General features: G+C 38.7%; 1 protein-coding gene across 1 annotated transcript in view; it reads left to right on the top strand.

Annotated features, from left to right (window-relative positions):
• LOC150109853 (caveolin-1-like) overlaps positions 1–13,145 on the top strand; it is a 105,545-nt gene extending 92,400 nt beyond the window's left edge. The window contains exons 3-4 of the mRNA XM_090415367.1: positions 1,586–1,828; positions 12,602–13,145. Coding sequence (XP_090271493.1) covers positions 1,586–1,828; positions 12,602–12,721 — 363 coding nt within the window. The 3' untranslated portion in view covers positions 12,722–13,145. The remainder of the gene's footprint in view (positions 1–1,585; positions 1,829–12,601) is intronic.
• Positions 13,146–14,019: the final 874 nt, after the last annotated feature.

The following is a 14,019-nucleotide window of genomic DNA, read 5'->3' as shown; positions in this document are numbered from 1 at the left end:
GTGTACATAGGTGTGCGTTCAAAATACATACACCTTTGAGTCCTTTGAAAAGATGTACAGATGGCACAGCAGGTCAAATTCTTAGCATTCTGGCAGTTTTAAGCTGCACAGAAGGTGAGGCTGGGTGAAGTCTGAGACAATAGCACCTGGATGCTATGATTGGTTATTGTGTCAATCAATCCAATTGAACATCGTCATTTGTCATAAGTTGCTGTTTTTTGTTTTCTGAGTTTCATCTGTTTTGCATGCGCAAAGTGTGAACTGATGTGGTAAGCAAGTTTTTATATATAGACAAGTTTTTAATATATATACTTTTTGATAAATTTATAACTTTTTTGCCTATACTTACAATGGGAAACAATATAGTTGAAAGAGGTAAGCCTCGTTCTCCTCTTTCAAATTTTACACCTTTGAGTAATTCAAATATACGAACTAAATATAGCATTCCCCTTCATTATTGTTTTCTAATATACAGTATCTTAAAACAAACACATTGTCTCCCACTCTGTGCAGGTTTGGTTATAATTAATTGATAAATTAAAGTATTCAAAGTTATCCTACAATTAATTGCATTAGATCAATTAAGATGAGTGCTGACACGCTATACACTCTCAAAACTTTCATACATCCGAAAAAAATGCGATCATACAGTCAAATTAATGTGAATTTTGTAGAGCAGGTCACATAAGCCACGACAGCACACCCAATCGGATGGGCATGCAATGCCACTGATATATGTATGTATATATATATATATATATATATATATATATTTATTTATTTTTTTTTTTTTTTTTCAAGATACCAAGTAATTTTATATAAACTTGATTTTTAATCCTATTTCCCAAGTGAGCAAACAGACAAGTATGTCAAGTTTGCACCTGCACGTAGTGCAGGACTGAGGCAACTTGTGGTAAAGGTGGATTAAGATCTGATCACTTTCCATAAGAATTTTTCCTCTAATGCAAAGCACATCCCCTTGCAGAGATGTATGATGCTATGCATTAAAGGCAGGGGTCACTACCCAGACCGGTTTCGACCTTTATTGAGGTCTTGTCAGTGGGAGCCAGACCTGAAATACGAAGGTTGAAGTAATGCAGAGCTTATATGAAATTTACCTAAACAAGTTGCCACAAGATGCTTTGACCTTATTAAATAAAATCTCAGGATAAGAGATAGATGTAGAAAGTTTTTTAACTTGGGTATATTATGTATTCAAGATACCAAGTAATTTTATATCAACTTGGTTTTTAATTCTATTTCCCAAGTAAGCAAGTTTATATAAAATTACTTGGTATCTTGAACACATACATTTTTTTAGAAACTTCAATTTTTATTATTATTTTCTACCTTTAGTGGATACCTGATGAAGGCTGTAAAAAGCTGAAACTAGTATCGTTTTCATTAAAACTTAATATTTTATCTTGGTTTAAAGTCATTAAATCTCTATTTTTAAAAAAAAAAATATATATATATATTCACACACAATAGAAAACAGTGTACACACACACACTAAAATATAATAAGGTATTTCTTATGAACTTTTTATTAAATTTATTTATCGTTCTTTATTTATATTTTCTAGATTGTATTTGAAGATGTTTTGGCTGAACCTGATGCTTCCCATGCATTCGACAATATCTGGCGTTTGGCCTACATTATGTTTTCTGGAACGAAATTTTGGGTGTACCGTATACTGGCAGCGATTATTGCAATCCCTTGTGGTTTTATTTGGGGACTAATCTTCTCCCTATTGACACTTGGACAGATATGGATGCTAACCCCTGTCATCAGGATTATCGAAATGTTGTTCTTTGTTATTAGAAAGGCAAGTAACTCAATGGGAAATTGTTATTATTATTATCACCTCTGCAGATGTTAATGTAGTCAGAAACTCACTGGTAGGCTCACTGTGAAATATAGTGCTCATTAAACTATGTGTTAAACTTGTTTAGTGATTTTGCAATTCATTATGCTCTCATGCAAAGAGTTCAAATCACTTGCCACTCTACAAGGGAAAAAAAAAAAAAAACTTGCTTTGTGATTTTAAGAGCTATTATTCTGAGCAGATAAAATTCTTATCCCTTTCATTAGCTCTTATCAGTAAAATTATTTTTAAGAATTATTGTTATCATTACAACTGCACGGGCACTTCCATGGAATCCTAAGACTCATCGTGGGAGACACAACCTATCAGTACTGTCTATCGTACTTCTCCTTGAAACCATTAACAGATTGAGCGCTCACAACTGACTCAAGTAACCAATTCCATTCATTCACCACTCTCCAAGCAAGAAATCTAGTCCTCATGCCCTTGCTAACCATGTTCCTCCCCTACTTCCAGGAATGACCTCTTGTTCTGCTCTCTCTAGCCAAGAATTGAAACATTTCACCTGCATCAATCCTATAAAAGCCTTTAAGTAACAAATGTTTCTATCATATTCCACTTTTTCGTCTATCAAACAACTTTTGCAATCCAAAAACCCTCAATCTATCCTCATAGGAAGCCCACAGACCACTCACCTCTCGATCCTCTCCATCACTTCCACAGTCCCAAGAAACCTGGGTGACTAGGACGTGAGAACAGTAATTCAGATGTAATCATATCAAGGGTTTATAAAGTAATATGATAACTCCCTTATCTCTGCTTGTTAGTGTGTTCTTCAGTAACCAACTAATTCTATGAACTACCCTGGCTACTTTAGCAATATGTCCTCTAAAATGCAACTCTTACTCTCTACTAATACTACTACCCCAAAATCCTTGCTTTCATGAGTTTTCTGGAGTACAGTTCCCTGAATGCGGTACACAGCTTGTAATCTCTGTATTCCAAAATGCATAGTTTTACACTTTTTCATATTAAACTAATATCCATAATGTCAGTTTATTTAAATCATCTTGCAAGCTCTCTACTTCACTGTGATTAACTAATATCCTACCCAACTTTGCATCAGCAAACAACTGAATAATATCTTATATAATTTGATTATTTATCAAATAAATAATCAAATATCTCCCTTCAAATTATTTCCTTATATCATTTATGTACAAATTAAATAGCAGTGGTCCCAGCACAGAGCCATGAGGCACACCACTAGTTAACTGCCTTCTCCTGGATTCTGCTTCTCCATATACTACTTTTTGGTATCTGCCCATCATCACCCCTTCAATTCACATCATCAGTTTCATATCATCCCCATTTGTTTCAGTTTGACAAGATCCTACATGGAACTCGGTTAGGCAAACTGCAACAAATGAGTATGGATAGAGCTTTGCAAATTCCAGTAGTATCATCATGTAGCCATTCCCTTTATCCAACTCAGCTATCACTCTATTATAAAAATGTTAGTCAATTACTAAAGCATGATCGACCCTTCAAAAAGCCATGCTGTCCCTCATTATTATTATTATTATTATTATTATTATTATTATTAAACAAGACCTCATGGAGTCAAAGACTCATCTAGGAGGTCCTTTTATCTCACACACATCTCATCATACCGGGTCTTAAACACATTCAAACTCCTTGCAGACACCACACTCTCAGGCAAGGCATTCCAATCATTCACAACTCTGCACGAAAAAAACCTGCCTCTCACTCCCCTACTCACACCCTCTTTATACAGTTTCCAGGGATGACCTCGGTTCTCCCCTGATCTCCCACTATTCGCTGTAGAACTTCTCCACCATTGATCCTATAGCAACCCCTTACCAACTTGTAGGTCTCTATCATATCTCCCCTCTTCCTTCTCTCCACTAGTCTCTGCAAATTACATCTTTTCAATCTTTCCTCATACTCGACATTCCAGAGGTCAGAAACTACCTTAGTCAGTCGCCTTTGGACCCTTTCCAACATCTCCTCATCCTTCTGAAAACCAGGTGACCAAATCTGGGCACAATAGTCCATGTGTGGCCTAATCAAAGCCTTATACAATGGAACAAGAATCTCCCTACTTCTACACGTCAGTGTCCTCCTCATCATTCCCAGAAGTCTTTGTGTTGTCTTCACAATTTTGGCGATGTGACCCCTAAATTTTAGATCCTTATCCACTATCACTCCCAGATCTCTTATTTCTTCTACTTCCAACAATATATTCTTACCAAGCATAAATTCTGCATCCCATCTTTGTTTTCCAAATTTTAAAACCTTACATTTTGCAACATTGAACTCACACCCCCATTTGCTTGCCCAATCACTCAATTTATTCAAGTCTTCTTGCAAGGCCACAACATCTTCACTACTCTTTATGGTTCTTCCCAACTTTGCATCATCTGCAAACAACTGAATATCTCCATCCAAATCTTCGCCAATATCATTAATATACAAGTTAAATAGTAATGGCCCTAAAACAGATCCCTGAGGCACTCCACTAGTGACTTTCCTTTTCCTGGATATTGCACCCCATACACAACTTGTTGATACCTATCAGATAGCCAGTCTCCAATCCAATGCACTAATCTAATATCCAACCCCATCTGCTCTAGTTTGACTGTCAACTTATCATGAGGCACTCTATCAAAAGCTTTTGCGAAATCCAAGTATATTACTGTGTATCCTTCTCCTCTGTCCAAGGAAGCAGTCACTTTATTGTAATAAGTAAGTAGATTACTAAAACACGACCTCCCTTTAGCAAATCCATGCTGTCCATCAAAGATTATACCATTGTTGTCAACCCAACTCTGGATTCTAGCTCTCACAAGCTTCTCCAACAACTTAACCACAACACCCGACACACAGATAGGCCTATAGTTTGATGCTTGAGTTCGATCACCTCCTTTATGAAGTGGCACAATCTTGCCCTCCTTCCACTCTTTAGGGACTTGACCAAGTGCAAGACTCGTATTAAAAAAATATGTCAAGGCAGGTGTCAACTCTCTGGCACATTCCTTCAGAATACGTGGTGATATATTATCAAGTCCCACAGCCTTATTTACATCTAGTTTACTCAACTCCCCAAACACCTCTTGCTCACTTACAGTCAGTCTCTCCTCCCCATCATCAACTGCTCTTAATCTCTCCATGAAGTCACATTCACAAGATTGAAAGATCTTTATGAACTGCTCATTAAGTATCTCCACCACACATTCTGCAACAGCTGTCTTTATACCATTTCCTCCAATCAATGTCATCCTTCCATAATCATTCTTTCTTTTGCTGGCTACATATCGAAAGAACTCCCTAGGATTCTTTTTAGCTTCATTAGCTAACTGCTGTTCATACCTCTCTTTAGCTACTCTCACCAACCAAGTCACTCTCCTTGCCTGGTCTTTGTAGAACTCATGAAATTGGTTACTTCCACTTCTCTTATGCTGCCTCCACAATGCCCTTTTTCTCTGTATTGCATGCTTAATCTCTTTATTCATCCATCTCACACCTAACTTATTTAACCTTCTCACCCGTGGTATACATTTAGACATTGCATCCACTAAATATTTTTTGAAAATCCCCCAAGCTGCATTGATCTCTTTTCCAGCTAACTCCTCATTCCATGCTACACCTGCAAGCTGTCTCCTGAGCTCTTCATAATCACCCCCCTTGTAGTTCCACATATACCCTTTTTTCACAGGGGTCCTTGCACTGCTGGCAACCACCCAAGTAATCACCTCATGGTCACTTTCACCAATTGGTGGATGATTTGATACCTCATTGATAATTACATCCTCCGATGAGATGACCAAATCCAAGACCCTTAATCCTCTTGTGCCCTCTGTTACATACTGTCTGAGGTAGTTATCCCTCAAAAACTCAAGAAACTCATTTTCTTTACTTCCAGTTGCTATCTCTTCATTCCAGTCTATATTGCCATAATTAAAATCACCCATAATGATCACCCTTTTCTTATTTGCTTGGCTTATTTGACTATACATTTCACTATCACCACCATCCACATTACCAGGTCTATAACAACATCCCACCAAGTATTTGATTCTATTCACCTCTATCTCACACCATACTGCCTCAAAACCACTGGCCCCATTTCCCCCTTGCATCTCTACCTTGTATGGACATAACTCTTTCTCTATCATCAATAGCACTCCCCCTCCCTTTTTACCCCTTCTATCCTCACGAAACACATCATACCTTTCCATCGCTATTCCTGTCAGGATGTCATCCTCATCTAACCATGTCTCACTTATTCCGACAATCTCTGGGTGCACAGACGCAATTAGTGCAACCATTTCATCCGCCTTGTTTCTTATACTTCTAGCATTGGTATACAAACACAACAACTCATTTCTGGATCTACAGCTAGTTCCACTGATACCACTCACTCGATGTGATCTCTCCATGCTGGACTGGGGCCATTTCCCTTTCTGCTTCTTCATTTTAGAACCCTTTGCAATTCCATCTGTTTCCTTTTGATCCCTGATCATCCCATTACTTTCCTGCCTACACATTCTCTCACCTCCTCTTGGAGCATCCACCTTTCTCACGCTGTGTATCCCTGTCCACCCTGAGCCTCCCCGTTTCCCTGCTCCCCGTTTCCCCGTTTCCCATGGAGTATCATATTCTTATCCACCCATTCCTGAATTCTCTTTTGGGCCAACTTTTCCAGTATTTTTACCACCACTCCTGAGATAATGATTGGTCTATAATTTGCTGCCACAGACTTAGGTCATTCTTTATGTAAAGGAATTATTTTGCCCTCCTTTCACTCTCTTGGGACTTTGCTGGAACTGAGACTTAACTTAAACAGTCTAGTCAAAGGCATCACCAGTTCACCTGCACATTCTCTTAAAATGCAAGCTAATATCTGATCTAATTCCACAGCTGTATTTATATTCAGACCCTGCAATATATTAAGTACTTGCAATTCATCAGCCTCTATTCTCACATCAGTCCCTGTTGTCTCTGCCACAACAATATCTTCACTTGGATGATATATCCTTGCAAAATGATCACTCAGTAGCTCAACAATTTTGTTTGCCTCTGTTACTCATTAAAGTTACTCTGTTAATGTCTCTTACTCTGCACTCATTAAAATTATCCTTCCATAGTCATTCTTCCTCCTACTTGCCACATATTATTATTATTTTACACCTCCAAGGTGCTCAAGACTCATCGAGGGAGGGCACCTACTCTACAACTCTCCATCTCCCACTCAAATCTCCGTTTCCACCACAACCATCAATCACATCATCTACCCAATGCCATCTACTGTCGGCCACCACTAATATTTTCCCAGACAATCACAAAGATCCATGCCCACAGCAGGATTCAAACCTGAAGCCTTTTGGCTGCAGAGCAGATACGCTAACCACTTGGCCAACCAAGCCAGCTCAAAAAAACTCTTTGGGATTTCCTTTCACCAGCTTGGCTAATTTTTTCTTATAATCTGATTTTGCCTTCCTTACCATGCTGATCACCTTCTTGCTTGATCCTTGTACAGTTCAGTTCTTGAGTCAGCTGGCCCTTGTATTTGTATACCTTCCACAACATTTTCTTTTTTTGTGCAGCTCATGCTTAATAATGCTACTCATCCATCTAACTCCTACCCAGTTTACCCTCCTAGCCTTGGATATACAGTGTGATATTGCTTCCTCCAGATATCCCTTAACTATCTCCCTTTCACTGCGAACATTCTTAGGCAGCAGCTTGAAGCGGCACCATGGCGTAAAGACCTACAAGGAACAAAGCCACCTTGTTATGGACAGGTCTTCTGACCCTATAACACTCTCATATCCCAAGTCTCCTCTGTTATATTCTGCTTCAAGTAATTACCTCTCAGTAAGTTATAAAAATTCCATTTCCTTCCTGCCACATGGTTTTTCCTCCTTCCAGTCCATGTCTTTAAACTTGAAGTTCCCCCATAATAATTACTAGACTTGTACTCCTTGTACTAATCTGCTGATATATATCTTCCATATCATCTTGGCCTATAGCAGCAACCAATTTTATATTTTGTCCTATTGGCATCAATCTCACACCAGGTTGATTCAACAGAACTGCAATCTTTTCTACTGACTCCTAATCTTGTTGGCTACAATTCATCTGGTATCATCAGCAATACCCCGACCCCTGTCCTGTCTACTCTATCTTTCCTGAAAATACTAAACCTATCACATTCTATCCCTGTAACAATGTCATCTGCTGTTAGCTAAGTCACACTAATGCCTATAACCCTTTCCCTCTTATTCCTCATGCTTCTAGCATTAGTATATAGAAACTGTAGCATCCCCTTAGGCTCCCCACCATCCTTACATTCTGAATTGACTACCCCATTCAATGAGAGACTAGATTCTGCATTTTTTTGTTCATTCACACACTCATTCACTTCATGGGTGCCTTCACACACACACACTTATCTGCAACCACCCTAATTACTTTAGTTTTCCTGACTGTGCTTTCATTCTCAATGAATGAAGCTCTCTCGAGAGTGAAAATTTTAACATGGAGTGAAAAGACTCATCATGGCAGGTCCTTCATAAGAAACACAAAGTCTGTCATACCACTCCTTGAACTCATTGACCATTCTCACTCTCACCACTCCATCAGGCAATGCATTCCATGGTTCAACCACCCTCCATGCAAAGAAACCACTCCTTACCCTCTTGCTCACAGTTTCCTTTCGTAACTTCCAGGGATGGCCTCTTGTCATCACTCCTTCCCGCTGTTCAACCAAGTGAAAGAACTCCCCAGTGTCAACCCTGTAACTACCTCTCAACAGTTTAAAAGTCTCAATCATATCATCTCTCCTTCTATCCAGCAAACTCTGCAGTCCACATTCCCTCAGCTGATCCTCATAACTATCATTGTACAGTCCTGAAACCATCTTTGTTATTCGCCTTTGTACCCTTTCCACAGTTAATTTATCCCCTTCAAATCCTGGGTACCAAATTTGAGAACAATAGTCCAAGTGTGGTCTCATCAGGGTCTTATACAACGGAATGATAACTGTTTTATCTCTGCAGGTCAGTGTTCTTCTCATTATTACAGCAATCCTCTGTGTTACCTTCACCACTTTTGCAATATGTCCCCTAAATTTCAGGTTTCTATCAATCATCAATCCCAGATCTCTTATCTCCCCTACTTCCTCCAGTATAACTCCTCCCATAGAGTATGCGGTGTCCCATCGATGTTTCCCAAACCACAAGACCTTAAATTTAATAATAATTTAAACTTAAAAATAACTGAAGCCCCCATTCATTTGCCCATCTATCTAGCTTATTCAAATCCTCTTGCAGGGCTACCACATCTGCACTATTACTAATAATCCTTCCCAGCTTTGCATCATCTGCAAACAACTGAACATCCCCCTGCAATCCACTGACAATGTCATTGATATAAAGGTTAAACAATATAGGTCCCAGCACTGAGCCCTGTGGGACCCGACTTGTAACCCTATGCTTCCTTGAACCTGCCCCACCATACACAACTCTCTGATACCTATCGGACAGCCAATTCTGAATCCATTTGACCAATCTGACATCCAGACCCATGTGCTGCAACTTAAATAATAGCTTATCATATGGCACCCTGTCAAATGCCTTCACTAAGTCTAAGAAAACGGCAGTATATGCCTTTCCCTCATCTAATGCTCTTGTAACTTTATCATAAAAGGCTAGCACATTGCTAAAATAAGAGCACCCCTTCACAAATCCATGTTGACTCTCACAGATAACATTACCGTCATCTGCCAATGCTGTATACGGTCCTTCACTACTTTCTCCAAGATCTTAACAACTACTGATGACACACAAACTGGCCTATAATTAGACACTTCCAGTCTGTTACCACCCTTATGCAATGGCACTATCTTACCTTCCTTCCATTCCCTGGGTACCTTTGCCGAAGCCAGAATTTCATTGAAAAGCCAGATCAAAGGCACTGTCAGTTCCCTAGCACATTCTCTCAAAACTCATGGTGAAATACCATCCAGTCCCACAGCTTTACTGACATCCAGAATACTCAGCATTTGAAACACACTCTCCTCCTGTATCTCTAAACCTTGAACCTTTCCCTCTAGCATTAAAACTGACTCCTCCAGGATGAAATACTCCAATAAAGTGGATATTGAACAATTCTGCTATGTCCTCTGCATCAGTCACTCTATTCCCATTTTTATCCCACAATATCATTCTTCCATAGTCATTTCTTCTCCTACTGGCCACATATCTAAAAAATTCCCTAGTTTCATTGGATCTTAGGGCTAATCTCCTCTCATATTCCAGTTTTGTCTTCCTTACCATACTAGTCACTCTTCTGGCCTGTGTCTTATACTCTTCATGCATCTTCTCTTCTCCTGTCTGCTTCTCTTCCACAGCCTCTTTTTCGCATGCAATTCCTGTTTAATATTGTTTGTCATCCAGTTTACTCCAAATTGTGATTTCTTATTCACTCGTGGTATACATCTTACCATTGCTGCTAACAAATATTCTTTCATAATTTCCCACGCACTAATGATATCCCGGCCTTCCAATTCCACCCTCCATGAAACTTCCCCAAGTTTCATTGAGGGAGGTGATTATAAGGCAGGTGATTATAAAAGTCTTAGACTATTATAATCACCTGCCTTATAATTCCACATATGTTCCTGTCTCTTTGAGACTCCTGCATTTCTATTAATTTTCCAAGTCAAAACCAAATCCAACTGGTGGGAGAGATGTCATCTCAGTTATTATCAACTCTTCTGATACTATAACCAAATCCAAAACTCTTGAACCTCTTGTTCCCTCTGTTACATGTTGCCTAAGACATTTGTCCCTCAAGAATTCTAGAAATCCCATTCCCTTATTGCTACATGCATCTTCCTCTCCCCAGCTTATACTACTGTAGTTAAAATCTCCCATAACAATCATTCTTCTTGCACTTGCAAAACTCAACTGTCTAAACATTTCCTGGTCCCTACTCTCTGTACTTTTGGGTCTGTAGCAACACCCCACTAAATATCCTGTCTTACTCACTTCTACCTCACACCATATGCTTTCAAAATCATTAGTCACTGCCTTTCAAAGTCTCCACTCTTAGAGGACATAGGTCGTCACTTATCATAAGTGGTACTCCACCACCACGCTTTCCCTTCCTATCCTACTGAAAAATGCTGTACCTGCCAATTTCTATTCCTGTTATTATATCCTCGTCTGTCAACCATGTCTCAGTGATTTTTGGCCAGGCTGATGCTATCTGCACCACCAATTCCTCTCCCTTATTCCGGATACTCTTGGCATTAGTATATAGCATATAAATGCTGTTGTTTCTATACCTAGCATTATCCCCTCTAGACTCCACTGAGCTCAGTGTTACCTGATGTCATCCCCCTTCTCCCAAGTACCCATTCCCACAAGAGGCCACCCCTGCTACCATCCTCCCTGAGACACACTGACTTTTTCAGAACAGCAATCTCTCCAGATGCCTATGTCCTTCCTCATTCAAATGTAAGTGGTCTCTTGCATACAATTCTTCTCTGTCCTCAAACGCACTCCAAGCATCCACATATTCCAGTCCTCTCTTATCACACATTCTAGCTATTATGTCATTCAATATTGCCGCTCTTCTGCTCAGTTCGTCATTATCATACCTAGGCAACACACATACACACACTATTTTTCCTCTCTGTGTCTTCTTTCGTGCCACCTCAAGCAAGAATCTCATATCTCTCGCTGCCCTATTTACACCACTACTCAAGTCATTTGTTCCCACCATCAAAATCATCTCATCCACCCCTTCATCTCTCTTAACTGCCAAAGCCACCCTTTCTGTCGTTCCTCCTGGCAAACACTCCTCACGCATCCTATCTTGAACACCACGGATCATTGAGTCCCCATACATTATACTTCTTACCATTCCCTCTCTCCTATTGTTTCCATTTTCTCCTCTTCTTTCATTCCCTCTCTCCTACTGTTTTAATTTTCTCCTCTTCTAGCACTCCCATACCCCTCTCTCATTCCATTCTCTCCTCTTCTAGCACTGCCATACCTCTCTCTCATTCCATCTCTCCTACTGTTTCCATTCTCTCCTCCTCTAGCACTCCCATGCCTCTCTCTCATTCCATCTCTCCTACTGTTTCCATTCTCTCCTCTTCTAGCATTCCCATACCCCTCTCTCATTCCCTCTCTCCTACTGTTTCCATTTTTGTGGTGGAGTATACAAGTCCAGGAGTTTTGGACCTGTCATACCTGCCTCCAGTTGGTGACCATGTAGTTCTGACTTGAAGAATGAAGAGGCATGTAAGAGTATCAAGGCTAGAAGGGGTTTATGTACAATTATAAGGTGGGCAACTATCATACTTAGAAACTAGCTTGGGCAGTACAATGGTAGAATTTGAAGGAAAGGAAAGGCAATGGTGCATGGCAGGTACTTAAGAAAAAATTGTTGCAATCAATGGTAGATTGTGTACCTCAAGTGAAGAAGATAAAGTGATTTGGAGTCAACTGAAACATATAATGAGAGAGATATCTGGGGGAAGAGAACAGTTGCATGAGGAATATAAGTCTCAGGCTAGGAAGGTGAGTTAGTATAGTAATACTATATTTAATTATCTGTCAGATAATTAAATTAATTTTCAAACATGTTCACTGTAATAGCTAAAAATTTATATAATTTTGCTCAACACATATAGTAAATAAATGTAAGCATTAATCAAAGATATTCCTTTTTCAGATATGGTCTACTGTTGCCAGAGCACTTTTAGATCCTGTTTTCCAGTCTGCTGGCATGCTGTTATCAGGCATTCATGTTACCAGCATTTCAACCCATCAGGAAGTTACAAAGGAGCCTTAGATTTTCTTTTAAAACCTGTTTTGTTTTGTTTCACAAGCTAACCTAATAGTTGAAGCTGAAAACGACCAAGAACTCAGCAATCATATTTTCATATTCAGCAACTTCAAGCCACAAAAGCCAACCTAAAATTTTCATATATTGGTGATATCAAAACTGCAGTTTTATTGTGGTTCACCATTGTTGCCATATTCTGATTAATGGTTTAATTCAATGTATGTTTAAATACAAAAATGCTTTCTAATAAATGTTCACATATAAATGTAAACATTTATTAGAAAGCATTTTTGCATTTAAAGCTAAGTATTAGAGAAAATGAATGCAAATCTTTTAAAAGAGAATTTTTGTTTAATGTCCTCTGAGTGCCAATTCTGAGTCTCACTGTACACAATGGATTTAATAAACATTTGATAATGAAATTATAAAATTATTTTTATGATTTTATTCATTGATTTAAAATGATTTTTATTATTATTACTATCAGTACCGTCGACAGGGTGTAGCATAGAGGCAGCCTGCCTCATGCCGCGGCTTAATAAGGGTGCTCATTCAGCCATATTGTGATGGGTGCCATTGCTATGCTAACAATTCCTGTTAGCGTAGCAAGTGCAGAAAGAAGTTTTTCCAAGCTTAAACTGATTAAAAATTATTTACAAACAGCAATGACCCAAGAAAGATTGGTTGGTCTAGCAACTATGTCGATAGAGACGGACATAGCTTATAATTTAAATTTAAAAGAGCTTATAAACAGTTTTATTATGCAATATCCCCATAGAGAAACATTTAATTAATATTATTATGCAATCATTTCATTAATGTTTCTCTTGTAATAAAAACAAAATAGCAGTTGGAGATTTTCTTATATTTTTGTCTTATGATCCATCAAGGGCGTTATTTAATTGTTTGCCGCAGGGTACAATCTAATCTGGCGATGGCTCTGATCATACATTTCCATAAAGTTCTCAGGCTTTGCACAGGAGATCCATACTAAACATTATTTCCACAACTGCATGCATAACTATCTTCAGCAACCTATTCCATTCACCATTCTCCAAGAAACTCTCTAATCCTCACATTCTTGCTAACCACAGACACTAAGAGAGGGTGATCTCTTCATTTATCCTTCTTATATGAATCTAGAAATATCCTGTAAAACCCATTTGGAAATTATGTTTCTATGCTATCTCCTTTTTTCACCTACCAAACAAATTTTTAGCCAGAAATATTTTTTCGATAGGCAGAAAAAAAAAAGTTATTTTCTATGGAGGTGAAAGGTATTCTATAGACCTATCTTTTTTTTT

Source organism: Typopeltis vanoorti, chromosome 1, assembly GCF_054136105.1.
Source record: "Typopeltis vanoorti isolate ZY-2024b chromosome 1, IOZ_Tvanoo_1.0, whole genome shotgun sequence".
Classification (NCBI taxonomy): domain Eukaryota; kingdom Metazoa; phylum Arthropoda; class Arachnida; order Uropygi; family Thelyphonidae; genus Typopeltis; species Typopeltis vanoorti.
The sequence above is the reverse complement of the archived record's forward strand: the minus strand, read 5'-3'. Positions and strand labels throughout refer to the sequence as shown.